The sequence below is a fragment of the Clarias gariepinus genome, chromosome 5 (genome assembly GCF_024256425.1).
Source record: "Clarias gariepinus isolate MV-2021 ecotype Netherlands chromosome 5, CGAR_prim_01v2, whole genome shotgun sequence".
NCBI classification, from domain to species: Eukaryota; Metazoa; Chordata; class Actinopteri; order Siluriformes; family Clariidae; genus Clarias; species Clarias gariepinus.
In genome coordinates, this window is record NC_071104.1 from 25,160,001 (window position 1) to 25,176,377 (window position 16,377).

Sequence of the window (16,377 nt, forward strand, 5' to 3'; positions counted from 1 at the left end):
TGTATCCAATACTATTGCCATTGTTTGTAGACACCTTGTTATTTTGGACCACTAGAGGGCAGCATGCCATGAACCATTACAGCAACATGTCTGTAATAGACATGCAAGATGTTCAGAATGAGAAATCAAAATTGCTTTTTATATATATTTACACCTGTGCTTTTGTTTTATTTGTCTTTCTGAAAATGAATGGTAATTGAAAACTTGCTAGTAGTGTTGGAATTGCAGTCTAGATTATAAGTCTAGTGCTCAATAGACTATTACATCTTTTTTGTTAAATATCTGCAGAAACAAGCATTTACAGCTGGTGTATGGTAGTACATTTAGTTTAGTTTGGCCAAATTATTCTTTGTAAACATTAATTTATTTGTCCCGCATTAAGAAGACATCTGGATTTTGAAATTGTGTTTAATGTGACAGGGGCATTTAGATGCTAACAAATGAGTCTGTTTTACTTTCCTCTCAGAAGCGACCCAGTAAGGACAGAATTATAGTGAGGTTTTTATGATGGCGCTTATGAGTATTTACTGTCAACTGGTTAAGATGAAAGTGCAGTAAATGTCCACCCAATGACTGAGTGTTTATGGAGGAGGCCATTATGGCCATGTGTACTGTATGTATGTGGTAGTAAACAGCCTTATTGGCATCTTTACAGTGTGCTTGAGCCCATTTGTTGGTTGTTTAGGATATGTGTGCTTCCACAGTTTGCTTGTCGGATAGCTAAGAGTTGGCTCTGAGACCTGTCCCTTTTCCCCTCACATTGTTCAGCTCTGATGTAGTCTCACACAGCCTACAGCTTTTATCACCACATGCATAGAACACTGGTGTTCTCTGAAAATTTGTTCAGGAATTTGTTTTCTGAAATTTGTTAGCTATAATATTTTTAGAAGTAAGTAAGTCCAAGATTGTGTACTATACATGATGTCCCATCGTATCAACTTATTTTTTATTTTTCGTTTAAGTGTAGTCTGCGGTGTCTAAATTCAAGTTTGTCTCCATCTGGGCAAGCAGCTTTCATCCAGAAGTTCATTTATAACTCCCCTCCTGGTATTTATCACTGCTACTTAGTGCAGTCATGCCTCCTATGGGCAGAGCGCTGGTCTTTCTCGGTTAAATGAAGTGGCAACATGAGCCTCAAAGCAGCAGTGGTAGTAGAGCTCTCAGGGGTCGTGGAGCATGCTGGGATCCCGACTTTAAGGCAAACACTGTCTCCGGTGTTGGATCGACACTTCCTTTGATACAGACCTGCTTTATTTCAACCAGGCCAGAGCTGGTAAATCTCACACAGCCCCCCCTCGGTGTTGCATGAAACCAGATCACCAAAGTGTAAATGAACACACAGGCCTCCAGGGGATGGACAGGAGGCCAGGCTGGGTTGTGTGGGTGAATGGGTGCATGCTCTACCCTACATTTGACTAAGTCTTTTCCTTTAAATATGATATATAGGGTAAGCGTGAATATCATGCTAACGTGTAATTCTAGTTTTTCTTTGGCACTGTAGTTGATTTCTGAACAATTTACATTTTTTTTTGTCTCGGGTTACAGTACGGTATATCTTTGTGTTACCCATGTGTCTCTTTTATGTGTTGTCATTCAGGCACATTGGGCGTGGTCACAGAAGTTACGATGAAGATCCGCCCAGTCCCTGAGTATCAGAAATACGGCTCTATCGTCTTCCCAAACTTCCAGCAGGGTGTGGCCTGTCTGCGAGAGGTGGCTAAACAGGTAACTAATATAACTAATATTACAAACCAACCATCTGTTATGCAATCATTTACAGTCACTTAATTAAAATGATTATAAAACTTACAGAACTCTCAAGGCCAGCAAAGCTTTCTTTGTATCCAGTATCTAGTATGTTCTAGCTCTGTGCAGCTCTGCTCATTATGAGTGCATAAATTAGCTCTGAGCACAGCAGACCATGAAGATATCGATCATGCCGTTTAGGATGTGTGAGTTACAGATCCAGCCCGCAAACTTTTCCCTCAGGACTCTCAGTCGCTCGAAGCTGCTGTTTTTCGGCATAACTGTGAAATCGGCCGGCTCTCTGCACATCGTTTGGGCAACACACAGCCTTGTTTTTTTGTCTTTATTGATTTCAATATTTAAAAGGACAGATTTAATGACAAAAGAATTGTGAGCCTCTTCCTACAAATTTCCTACAAATACACTTTGAGTGGTTTTCTTTAATTGCAAACTAAGACAAAGTGGTTTAAGTGTCTCAGTTGTTAGAATAAATGATTTTCTGGTACATTGTTTAAAACTACATGGTGAGCAATGGCCACAAATCCTTATGGCACTGATGTTCACTTATTTTGTGTTTTAGAGATGTGCACCAGCGTCTATTCGACTGATGGACAACGAGCAGTTCCAGTTTGGTATGTTTTTTTTTTTTTTTTTTTTTTTTGGTTTGGTTTTTTTTTCCTGATCAGAAATGACTTTTGAAATATTGCTGTTCTACCACTCAAACAACAGGCTTCTTTACCTGAAGACATTTCTGTAATAGTTAATACAGTATGTAGCATTTAATTAAAAACAACTATGGTGAAAAGGTAATATGATGACTTTTAGAAAATTCTGAAATAGAGGGGAGGTTTAAAAAAAATCTGTACAAAATTATAACACCAATTTATTTAAAAAAAAAGCTTGTATAAAATTAAAATTTTCTAAAATGATACATTTCAAAGTATTACATTTTATCACTCCCATTCCAATCAGTTTGTAATTGTTTAAAAAATACTGAATATTTCAGATATCCCAGGAAAATTTATGTTAAGGAACGGTTAAAAAATGATTCAAGGCATGTGGTGACATTTGCACTTTATTAAAGCTTTTTTATAGTATTATAAGTGTGTTGTCACTTCCCAGTTGAATTCTTTGATTTATAAATCTTTATTATAGAAATCGCTGTTCTCCTGAATTTATCCGAGTTAAAAAATCATTGGAAATATCAGCAATGAAAGTCATTGGAAATCACTGCTGCATCCAGCAGCCTCTCTGCATTAGCCTTTTTATTCGATGCTTGACGAAGCTGTTATTGATGTTCTGGATGCTGCAGCGGGACTCATTATTAATGAGGTTTTAGTTTCAGCTTGGCATCCTGACTAAAATCAAAGGAAATGAAATAAAAACAAATCAGTTTTCACAGCAGGGAAGCAAAATCTGCTATTGGCTTTAAAATCTATTTGCAACATACTGTATCTGCAGTTTTGTTTGTTGTAGTGTCATTAGTCAAGAAACAAGGCGAAATAGAAGTGCATATGCAAGTGCGCAAATGTGTGCGTAGAGCTGTTGCCATGGTTCCAGTGGTAATTGGAAGGCTGACAGGGAAATATTGTCCTACAGGACTAAATATCCAGCAAGCAATCTAATGATCAGTGATTACAATTACAGCATTATTATATACACAGTGAAACAATGTTAATTTTTTTAAAGACAAGTCCGTGAATTAAATCATAAATGAAAAAGATTATTTTTGTTCAAAAATTATAAAACATTAACCAATAATGTCTGTACTGTCCTGTTTAGTCGTTTAAATCTGACATTGATGCACAGGTATAATCAGTGAGCATCTTCAATGTTTACAGGTTTATCTTCATGATTCAAGTGTTTAGTATATTTTCCTGTGTGTGTATTAAGGCCCTTAGTTTACCTCAGCTCTTGTCTATGAAAATAAACTAGCGTTGTATGTGCAAGATGCTTTGTTTAATTGCCTGTAGCTGATGCATCCTGTGTTTTCTCGTGCATCAAGCAGTTTAATTTTGCATGATATAATTCATCTACGGAGGCCGCCTCAATTCGCTGTCTCGTCTAAAGTTAAATCGATCATTATCTTGCCAGCTGAGCAGCCGAACAAGCCAACGCACAATCCAGGAACAATGAAAAATGGCCCTGGCAACAATTAAGCTTCCAGCATATTGACATCTTAGAGTATTGTATGTGGATATATGAAGGAATCTAAAGGGTTACAAGATATCACAGAAAAAGTTCCTTAGTCTCTAGGGACCTCATTAACTCTCCTGCAGTCTCACATTTTCACCAACAGTGCACTTCTCCGTCTCCGCCAAAGAGAGAGAGAGAGACTAGCAGCAGAGAGAATGATTCAAACCCTCATTAATAAATGCTTCTCTTTTCCTAATTATGAGAACATATAGAAGTGAAGGCTAGCATACTGTAGTTTATTACAGAAATTAGACATAAATGTCCTTCCTTTCCTTTCCTCCTTATTTTTCTTTTTTCAGTAATAAAGTTCATCTATTTCTACATTATGAATCTAATCATTTACTAGACTTTATTTGAATTTTGTTATATTGTTAAATTACAGTAAGATGTTTTATGTTTTTAATAACCTATACTTTTCACCTTAAATTATGGTATGGGGAAAATTTATATTATTAAAATTGCAGTTTAATTTTATTTATACTTAATTTTTTTGGTTTGGTAGTTGTATTTTGGTTTTAATGCAACAGATGTTTGAAAAGGATGTTTTCACGAAGCTCTTTAATTAGACATGCATATTAAATACTTCTCTTATACATTTACATGCCATTTTTTTGCTCTCAAGCATATTTTCCAGTTATAACTTGTAACATATCCAGTTAGGAACTTGTAGTTACACTTTCCTATCCTAGGTGGCGAGTAATTGAGTAAGTTACATTTCAAAAAGAGACTACAAAGGTCAAAGGAGAGCAAGTATTTGAGAGTTGCCCTTCTGTGTGGATGGACGGATTGATGAAAGAAAAGGAGGGAAAGTGGAATGTACACAAGTGAAATGACAAGAGAACTCTCTGTAGACTGTCCCCTGATGTTTTCTTCCCCCTCCTCTGTGTGGGAGTATGAGAGATTGATAGCCTTCCCCTCGGCTGTGGCTGCTCACTTTTGTTTGTCTGCAGTCCATTCTGAAATAAATCAGTGTATGTAAGGGAGACTTACATAGCAGTGGGGAAAGCATTTCCTCTCAGTCGGAGGCTGATATATGGCCCTCAGGCCTCAGAGTCTCCGTTGCTGTACTCTTGCTCACACTCCCCCCTCCGTTACGCTGCTATTGTTCAACCCGCAGATCAATCTGTCCTGTTAAGCCTGCGTGGATAAAAGTGGGCCACAAATGGGTGGAGAAAAAAAAATGACCTTCATTTATCTCTTCCTTTTAATGAGTCAAAAGCTGATGTGAGAGGTGTTGGACTACTGGAATTGTATTTTATTATTATAGTGCTTGGCTGATTGTATGTTGATGATTTGTGGATGTGTTTATGGCCTTCCAGGTCATGCTCTTAAGCCTCAAGTATCCTCCATCTTCACATCGTTTTTGGATGGGCTGAAAAAATTTTATATCACAAAGGTACAAGACTGTCATCCTTTTTTTCTTTTCTTTTTTTTTTACTGTTCCTGTTGCTTTAGGCTTACCAAAATAGACTCAGTTGAAATTAAATCTCTTTTAATGACCTTATTAAACAGTTTAAAGGCTTTGATCCCCATCACCTGTGTGTGGCCACTCTGCTGTTCGAAGGAGATCGGGAGAAGGTGTTGCAGCATGAGAAACAGGTTTATGACATCGCCGCCAAATTTGGGTAAGATGATATTAGCTTTTTAAAGTCTTTTGTGGTGATGCATGGGCAAGCACAAATTGGTGATATAACCCCACCTTATTGCAAATCTTTTTTGTTTTGATGTAGCAAGATTGGCATTGTCGGGGGTGTGACATTAATGTGATGGTTGAGTATGTCTCTTAACTTTGGGCCAAATTTGCTTGCCTCAGGACTCCTTTCAATACAGAGAATCTTGTAATCTTTGTAATATATGATGGCACTCACTTCACTGTTAATAGTCTATTACAGCCTAATACTTTCTAAATACGATCGACTGAATTATTTTATCCATAACCATTGGTTCTTGGTATTATATACTGTATAGTGTGTGTGTATGTATACTGTGTATACTGTGTGTGTGTGTGTGTGTGTGTGTGTATATATATATTATATATATATATATATATATATATATATATATATATATATAAAGAAATAATATTTACAGTATATCGTATACACTTCTTATATGGTTTATCAGATATTTGACACAAACTGGCTGGATGAAATAACCATAGAATTGTACAGTATATCAGTGATAGAAACAGCAAAATTTCTTATGACTACACTTAAACTTTGTATTTCGAGCATAATTTGTTTCGGAGGCATGCTTGTATATCAAAGCACTTGTATATTAAAGTGAATTTCCCCATAAGAAATAATGGAAACTCCAACGATTCATTCTACAACCAAAAAATATCCATATAAAAATTAATAATACAAAATTTAAGGTAAAAATAAATCAAATTAACCTGCACTTTACCTTAAAAAATAATTCAGACAGAGCATGTTTGTTAGTGTGTGTCCACTGTAGTTCTCCAATCACTTAATGTACTGACAGCTGTAATGGACAATACAAACAGTTACTGTATGTCCAAACACCCACACCTGACTTTGACACTGACTTGTTATTTTTACCACTAAAATGTTTGACTTTAGTCTTTAGTTTAGAATTCAGTCATGCTGCTTTGGGAGTTCATTTTAGTCATGCTCCTTTGATTGGGTATCTTGATCATTTTGTTAATATTTTAATATTTAACCTTTTTTACACATCCATAACTCTTTGCCAGGATGCACTTTGACATTACATTTGGTTTCCTACTTTTTTTTCTTTTCAGTATTGGTCTCAGATAGATTTTAAATAGAGTACTGTTCAAACCAAATAAGGTTTCAGACAAATCTCTATAATGTAATTTTGCTGACACCTATGTGAATCGCATAAGCAGTAGTTTCCTTTTTATAATTTCTGAGAGTCATCTGTGAAGCACTATATAGTATGTATATACAGAATTGAAGAGCAGAAGTTGAAATTGCTGGCGTTACACATCTCCTCAACAACTGAGCTGCGTGTTAACCTCATTTATTCACAAGATAGGTCCTTGAAATTAAAAAATTTAAGACCAAACAGATTTTAAGTTTGAACACACATTTACTATGTTGCCAAGAACAGAACCTGTAATTGCCCCTTTTTTTTAAATAAGATGCTCGTATTGAATTTGATGCAACATACCAGAGCCAGAATGCCCAAAACATTTCTCTCAATAATATTTTTTTTATTCTAGTTAGTGTAGTTTGATGAGATAGAAATAAAAGTGCATCTCTTGATACTAGAAAAAAAGTTATCCTCTCAAAACAATATCAAATTATTTAGATTTATGGATCAAAATGCAACGTGTTATACAATTTTCTTTTTTCTTTAAGTCTATGTACCTAATACTGGGGAGTGTAGGGATGGTGAGTGTAGAGTATAGAGGTTCTCAGCACTATGTAGGGTTCTACACTATTAAAGGAGTGCACTAACTTCCCCAAGCACAGCAGTCTGCTGTTGTTGATCTACAGAGAAGCCTTAACCGCTTTGTGCATGTGTGTCTATTTGCGTCTGCATGGATGCAATACTGCCTGCTGTTTCTGTAGAGTCAAGAGTAAATATTTAACCAGTACCAATCACTCGGGGTCACCAGGGTCATAACCTTTAACCCTTATTGTGACCTTTTTACCTCATTCTGTCATATCTATGCCACAACCAAGCTGTTGTCTTTTCAAATTTATCATGGCCCCTTTAAATAAAGGAGTGATGGATTTGATTGATACTTGAAGCAGAATGTGCGTCAGTGCATTGTGGGGGAACGGGGTAAATTGATACATGGATTCCAGTATAATCAGATGCTTTGATTAGTCAGGATAGTAGATATTTAATTAAATGAGAACTTTTTACTGATACATAATAATTGGGACTGCAGATTATTCTTTTGTGTCTGTGTGTCTGTTTGTGTGTGTCTGTTTGTGTGTGTCTGTTTGTCTGTGTGAAATTGTGATATATGGGTGAGTAAAGAACAGACGTAAGAATGTGATACAAAATCTCTGTGTCCATAAGGCCCATTTGTTTTTAAACTCATTTGATTAAACTAGGCAGTCTATTAATTTTATTCATTTTCTAAATGTTGTTGTAACCAGACAAAATGTCCGTTCAGTGCAGTGTGTGTGTGTGTGTGTGTGTGTGTGTGTGTGTAAATGTTCTGTCTGTGTGTTTTGTAGGGGCCTGGCAGCAGGAGAAGATAACGGACAGAGAGGATACATGCTTACCTTCGTCATTGCTTACCTGCGGGTGCGGTTACCTCGCTCACTGCTTTCAGCTAGTAGACTGATAAAAGTGCAGATTGTGTGATGATTGTGTTGACAGATGTCTCTCTTTGTGTAGGATTTGGGGATGGATTATTATGTGATCGGCGAGTCGTTTGAGACGTCAGTGCCTTGGGATCGGTAAGAGCTGCTTTTCCCTGCTGTCACTTTTCTTGTACCGGTGATGCTTATGATTTTAAACTGTTTCATTCTCACCTTTGTCTTCATCAGGAAGTATTAAACTCATAAATTTTAAAGTCTTCATTCACCATGAATTCAAATCCTTTTTAAATACTTATTTTCAGATAATAATGCACATTTAATTTAATGTAAATGGCCAGTAATGTAAAATTCTGCAGCTGTGGGTGATTTTTCCTGATACGTCTGCTTGGAGCTTTGGTACATGCTCCTTATTTTTCCAGCTCATGTGAAAAAGTTTATGTCCAGTTGATGCCCAAGACTTGTAGAATAGTTGTCACTGGTATTCTCCATAAGAATGTGATTCTTTTTTTTTTTATCTGCTTTCTCTTTCTCCTGTCAATTAAGTAAGTCTTTTTTGACACTGTTGCTTGTGGCTTGCTCTTTAAGGATCTAAATCCATATTGGAGTTACAGTATGCTGTACAAATTAAAATTACTTGCTTGAATGAAAAACTGGATACATATTAAAAACCTAGATAGAAATATATAAAGCCAGCACTGCCGTGGTGCCTACAGTTGTTTGCTTGTCTGGCTACTTAACTAGACTTTTCACTTACATGCATTCTTTTCTTTAACTTAATGGTGTACTGATCAAGTCATGAAAGTGTAAAAGTCATGATTCGGTACACGCCTCTGTTTTTAAGTCATGGTTTGATACAGTTCTGGTACAGTGTAGTGAATTTTTTTTTTTTTCATTTATTAATGATTTTGTACACGTGTAATAAAAATAAATACATTTTTAAAAAGGCAAATCATTTCCAGATCGCTTAGTGAGAACACAAAAAAAGCATACAGTATTACATTTTATATTTAAAAAAAATATAAAGGATAAGTATTTTATTAAGAAATAAAAAAAATACCTGCACCAATCTTCTAAGTTGTTTAAGAATAGTATCAGTGCTATCTAGAGCAATTAGTGCAAACCATTTATTTTTTTTATTATGATGGATATTTAATTAAAATTGAAAACATTATTTGCACTAATTGCTGGTAGTGATGGCACTTACTATTTTTGCAAAACTTGGTGAATCCTTCTTTCACAACAGAGTAAATGGGTGACATGTCCGTCATACATAACAATGCAGACATAAAATACAACTGCAACAGAAGCTTTTATTTCTCCATTTACAGAGAGATGTCAAATCAACCTGGTGGCACACAGCCTCAGAAATAAATTAGCTGTAGACTAATCAACTTGCATTTATCTGTTAAATCTAAAACAATGACTTTCCAGTCTGCTATGTGTAGTTCAATGAGTACTTTCCTAGAAACAGAGAAGAAAACACCTCAAAAAAGGTTATTAGACATTGAGATATCTAAGGACTTGATGAATGAATGAATGATGGGTGCACATGTATGTCCATACAACTACACACAGTCATAGACACGCCTTTATTTTATGATGACCACATTGTCCTTTAAACTACACACCATAAACGTAAATTACTTTTCAGCAAAATTTCAGAGTTTCGAGACTTGCCCCCCCAAAATTCTTTAACACTAATATTTCATCAACCTTTTTAGCTTCAATTAAGGTGTGCAGTGTGTGCAAGTGGTGGCCAGTTCAGATGGGAAAATGGTTATGCTCCGAGAACTACTGAAATATGTATATATTACAATGTACTGTCTTTTGTTATGGAAATAAATAAATAAATAAACTACTGGAATATGTCTTTGCCATAAGGGAAGGAACAACACAATTGATGCGATAGCCTGGTCATTCAGTACATTCAGGTCATCAGCTGACTTAATTTTATTGCCAAATAGTGTTGCTAAACTTGGATGACCAACTGGAGCAAATCAAGATTACAACACTGCCCCCAGAGGCTTGTACAGTGGCCACTATGCATGATGGCTGTATCTTTTACACTTACTATATGTTCCCATCACTATGGACTACAGACCACATGACTTTTTTCCAAAATCGTTATGCTCCCTAGCAATCTAAAGCCTTTTTATTAATTGGCCTCACTAACAAGTGGTTTTCTTGTGACCACACAGCTGTTAAGGTGCAATTTTATAAATACTTTCTCCTACAAGAGAAACTTTTTTACTTTAAAACATGGCTAGGATTTGTACTGTCTTTTTTTTTTTTTGTATGATACTGTATACTCTTCAAGTGTTTAAGTGGTTTCTGATCAAGGCAATTTATGAGCTTTTTTCCAACCACACTTCTGTGAAGTTGACGATCTAGCATTATTTTTCCAGAGTTTATTGATGCATTGGACATTTTTTAACCCAATTCCAGTAATATTAATATTTTCTTTGCTTAATGCAGGCCAATAATGTGACTCATCTGAAATGGCAACCTTTTTAAAAAAAAATTATTGGCCAGGCAGTTTATGTATGTGCAAGTTGCTTATTAAGTGTGTGTGTGTGTGTTGCAGAGTTTTGGATCTGTGTAGAAATGTAAAGGAAAGGATATCGAGAGAGTGTAAAGAGAGGGGAGTGCAGTTTCCTCCACTGTCTACATGCAGGTATGATTTGCTCACTCACTCTCTTACTCCACTCATCTCTAATCTCAGAATGTCAAATCTCTCTCACCTACATGATCACCACTGAGCGAAATGATTGGCCAAGGCTTTGATGTTTCTAATCAGTACGTATGCGGCAACTTTGCCGTTCAGATTTGTTTGTGGATATTCTGATTTTTAGCATCATCTCCGACCAGCACAACTGTAGCATATGTGCGATTTTCTTAGACAACATAATTTAATATGTTTATAAAAGAAAACCATTATATAGTCAAGGCTCAGTTGTAACGGAAGTCTGAGGGCAGATGTTGAACTCTACCAACAGACATGTAAAACACATGAATGCATAACACAATTTCCGTGCTAGAATTACACTCTGGCACTAAAGGGCTTAACCTAAAGCCAGGATTATGCTGTATGATTTTGCTCGCGGATAGTAAGCTCACATCGTAAAAAGAATTATTTAGTCGTAAGTTGAGAGCATATAGGTCACTTTAAAGGAATTACAACGAAAGATAGCCAACAACAACTGTCCAGCAGTTTCAAAAACTATTTAATATATCAATGTATTTAAAAATATCAGTGTGACCACTGCTATGATGCCTAAAACGCATCAATAAATATAAAAAAGCATAAAAAAATAAATACAAGTGTAGAAAGATGATCTTCAACATGTAAATTTCACATTAAAATATCCTTTTTAAATGACAAATTTTCTCACTGTGGGATGAATAACAGTATATTTTTTTAAATAGATTTCAACAAGATTTTATTGTGATCACCTCATTCATTGTAACAAATAATATTCTTAAAACACACCTTTGATGACAGTCTAAAACTGCATTTGGTAAAACTATTCTTGCAGTATAATCTTATATTCCGGCTTTCAAATGTTGGAGCAATAAAGTGAACTTCAGTCCACTTATTTTTGCTTTCCTGAAAGTTTTGTCTCATCCATTAGTGAACAGATCCACACTTCATTTAGAAATATCTTTAAACTGGAGAATTCATAATTGTGGCATACAAAAACATTTTTGACCTAAATGTTTATTGACACTCGTAGTAGATAGAGATAAATGCCAGACAGTTACATAGTTAAACGGGTACTTGTTTGACTGCCGGCCTGCAAGCTCTTTGAACCCCGCTCTGTTCACCTTCACAATGACCCTGCCACACAGAGAAAAAGAATGCAGAGAACTAAGGGGAGAGATGGAAAAAGGAGTGAGAGACATAAAGAAAGGGCAGAGAGAAACAGAGAGAGAATGAAAGGGGGTAGAGGGGGAGATTAGGTTTGAAACTTGATTATGCCTCAGCCATTCATTTCCTGTCGTTTGCTGTGCAGCTGTGTGTGACGTGATTGATGTGGCCATTTAACCTCTGGAAAGGGCAGTGCCCCAGTTGACAACACGCACGCACACACACACACACACACACACACACACACACACACAGAGCCACTCTTTCTCACACACGCAGCCACTCTTTCTCACACACACATACTTGTCCATAACATGCTCTTAACATAAGACCATAACATAGTTGCGCAAAAAGCAGAGCACTTGCACAGGAAAAAAATTCAGCATCTACTTGATGGTGGAGAGGATACGATTCACTTCTGATTATGACTTAAAATCCGAATGATCACAGTGCACCATAATGTAGTCCTTACCACAGTCTGTCATCCTGCCTCTGTGTGAACATTCAGGAGAAACAATAATAGAAAGAGTCGGAATAGAATTAGTAGTATGTAATGTGTGCATAGGTCAATGATAATCAGTCATGTTAACAGGTTATTCTTTAATAGTCTGGTATACATTATGCGCCTGCTGTCTGCAGTCCAGATGGCCGCAAGGTGGGAGGCCGATTATGTATTGCCGGACTGATAGTGCTGCGTTAATGTGTCTGATGGGTATTTAATAACAGATGAATAGGATGAAATTGAAAGTGACAAGGACCACCCCTTCCAAACACACAGACACACACGCGCACATTCTTTACACTGCCTTTGAGCTGAATGATGAATCAAAATGAATTCGGTGACTTTTGATTTTAGAATTGAATGCTACAGGGCTACTATTTTATGCAGACAAAAGGCATATAGGGGAGTGTTACTTCAGTGTCAGTGTAGTTTAGGTGTAATTTAATTAAATCATTGAGCTTCCCACAAATCAACAACATGAAATTGATTATTTTTTTAAAATAATTTACGGTTCATTGCATTATTCCTATTGAATAACCCATCTTTTTTTTGGGTTTTTTCATTTGTTTCTTCCTCTCACTTTTCTTTTTCTTTCCTTTCATTCTTTATTTGTTCCATTTCTTTTTTTTTCCAACACATTGCTTTCTTCTATTTCTTTAATTTCCCTCCATTCTTTCTCTCCCTCAGGGTAACACAGACCTATGATGCTGGTGCCTGTGTGTATTTCTACTTTGCCTACAACTATAGAGGTCTCAGTGATCCAATACATGTCTATGAACAAGTGGAGGTAATAAAACACCAGTGGACATATTATTCACTGCTTTTATGTACGAGAATATTTGCTTTGCAATGCTTTTCCTGTGATATGTACTCTATTCAGACAAGTTTGTCTGAATAGTCTGTGATGCAGGATGGAAAACTTTGCTCCACTGGTCCAGAACTGAAATGAGCCGTGAACTTTTATGTCTCTTTTGTGCAGCACGCAGCCCGAGAGGAAATCCTAGCCAATGGGGGAAGCCTGAGTCACCATCACGGAGGTAATATTTCCACACACCCTCAAGCAAATCTCTCATGATGCTCTGTGTGCAGTTGTCAAGCAGATCAAGCAGTTTAGTTTAAAAAAAAAAAGTGTAAGGTTAAGGATGCTAAGCTGACCCACACGGTGGTCTTAATGAACGTTAAATTAATAATTTTCATTTATAGTTAATTTGATTTTAATATTTCCGCTCTGAGATGCAACTTAACATCAATTTCAGTAAACATTTCTGCTGTTTGCTGGGAACAAAACTAAAAGGAAACACACAGTGGGCTTTCTCAGTGGGTCTCAAAGCTCTGAGATGTAGCTGAAACTGCGACTTTATCTATATTACTATCTACCTGCTGTTAGCCATACATCACTAAGCACATTAATCATGAGCATCACACACATTCACACTCGGGCTGCCTCCCTGATATCAAACTCATACCCCCACAGGCCTTTGGGAGATGGGGTGAGGGGGGAAATTTTGGGCTGGGCGACAAATGAAAATATGGCTAATAAAAAGCTTCTGGTAATGTGAGGGAAATGAAAGAATGACCCACAGATGAGAAAAGGATGAGGGAGCATGAAACTGCTGAAACAGGGAAAGGAACTATGAAGAGAGGGGATTTTAGGTGTGTGCGCGTGAGGGAACTGTTCTGTGTAATTGTGATTAATAGCAGTAGCACAGTGCTATCTGGCTGCCGACAGCCTGCTTTGTCTGCCCACAATCACAGCATGACAAATGGTGTGTGTGTGAGAGAGAGAGAAAGAGGCGAAGAAAACAGATGTAGTCTGGACCAGCAAGGTGGGAGGGCACATAGTGGAAATACACACTTTGCCAACCTGTGTTTACGGCAGGTCAGACCACCGGATACATATTTGTGAATTAGATCCCATGAATACAGACACAAAAGCACCCTGAGACATTCTTTCTCTCTCTCTCACACACACACACACACACACACACACACACACACACACACACACACACACACACACACACACACACATACACACACACACAGGCTTAGGAACACTGGTATGCCCGGGCTTGTGTGTGTGATTCAGAGTGAATAGCAGCAGCATTTTGGCCTGTTCTGTATCGGTTCCATACATCCTCTAAACCAAAAAGAATCCCATTTATTTAACCACATTTGACCACAACCTCCTAAAGACTATTTTTACATTTTTTTCTAAACTATGCAGACCCATTGTTTATGGGTTTGTTAGTTATAGGTTTAATTGTTGCTTGGTTTTGGATTAAACCTGTTTAATTCAAGTGACCAGTTTAACAGGCCAATATCTATAGGAATACAAGAATTAATCATTTTTGGTTATAGTGGCTTATAATTTTACCATTGCTCTAAATGACTTGAGCTGTAGAGCATCTGGGAGTCAAGGTCAAAGTTTGTTAATATGATGTCTGTGAAAAGCCACGAGGCAGAATCGCTAAATAGTGATATATCATGGTGTTCAATTAAGCTTTGCTTTAATCCTGTTTATTTATTTTACTCTTGGTAGGGATAAACCCACCTTAATTTACTTTGGTACAACCTAAAACTAGGCCTAAAACTCAAGTTAAAGTCCAGTGGGAGTTACATAGCCAAGGTTTTCTAAGTATTGCCCTTGCATTGCCATATGCCAGCTGCCTTTTTTTTTTTTTTTTTAACTATGGGAAATGTTGCGTCTCATTTTTACATATTTTCTTTGTTGATGTAAACAATTAATTGTAGTCAACATTAAATTAATGAAACGCTACATTTTTAAATGTGAAAAAAATCATTTGGATTTAATTATTAAATATAGATCAAACAATTAACGTGATTATGCACAGACAAAACTAATTAACAGTCAGCAGATTTATTTGGAATATTATGTCAGAGTTTAAGTAAATTCTTACAAAAGTGCATGAAAAGATTTGGTAATAAATTCATACCAACAGCTAGTTATTTTTACCACAAACATAGAAATGAAATCTAATCTCATGCCTTTGTGGAAACATCTCTGTGCTGAGCCACAGATACGCACTTTAATTTTAAATGCAATAAGAGGAGTTGATTTGAGAGATGGGATATTTCCACAGCACACCTGACCACACTTCTATCTTTTAGGGATAGGGATTCTATCACATCTCTTTTACAATAACATTGCTCTTTGGCAGGTTTCTGCCTGCACCAATGCCTAAGATGGACATTCCCACAATTTGCAAAGTACATTATAAGTATTATTTATATGGTATGAGGCTACATTATTTGTAATCTAGCCTATAGTAGTGCATTATGGGTGTTTAGAATTCCACACTTTTGCTTTTTTGCAATATTAAATGAAAGTGGTGTGGTTTTAGGTGTAGATTTTTTTTACTTAGTCTTTAGACTGGTTTTCTTTTAAAGTATTTTAAAAAAATAAAGATGAAGAAAGAACAGATTGTACAAATAATGGCACAAATTTGAATGATCGAGTTCCTCTTTTCTTTTACATATACACACATATAAACATACACTGAGTTCTGAGGTCTTACTGAGCAAATTGTGATTTTTCAGCCTGAGAGAACACATTCTCTGTTTAGCACCTTTCTTTCCTGCGCTCTCTCTGTGACGGTGCAGTTTTGTTTGTCCCAGCTGTGCGGTCATAACTGTGTGAGATAGATAGTGGAGAGGGGGAGAGCGAGAGAGAATGTGGAGAAATTGACATGATAGATGTGTAAATTATCTCTGTGATGGAGGCAATGATGCAGCCCAACCACCTTCTGTTTCTCCTTCTCTCCCTGTGGAACGCGGGG

At 36.6% G+C, this 16,377-nt stretch overlaps 1 protein-coding gene across 1 annotated transcript in view; it reads left to right on the top strand.

Annotated features, from left to right (window-relative positions):
- The window catches only part of agps (alkylglycerone phosphate synthase), a 41,886-nt gene that overhangs the window by 21,065 nt on the left and 4,444 nt on the right, over positions 1-16,377 (top strand). The window contains exons 11-19 of the mRNA XM_053496515.1: positions 1,598-1,725; positions 2,327-2,378; positions 5,262-5,338; positions 5,455-5,567; positions 8,121-8,190; positions 8,284-8,345; positions 10,792-10,881; positions 13,265-13,364; positions 13,557-13,614. Of these exons, the coding sequence (XP_053352490.1) occupies positions 1,598-1,725; positions 2,327-2,378; positions 5,262-5,338; positions 5,455-5,567; positions 8,121-8,190; positions 8,284-8,345; positions 10,792-10,881; positions 13,265-13,364; positions 13,557-13,614 (750 nt within the window). The remainder of the gene's footprint in view (positions 1-1,597; positions 1,726-2,326; positions 2,379-5,261; positions 5,339-5,454; positions 5,568-8,120; positions 8,191-8,283; positions 8,346-10,791; positions 10,882-13,264; positions 13,365-13,556; positions 13,615-16,377) is intronic.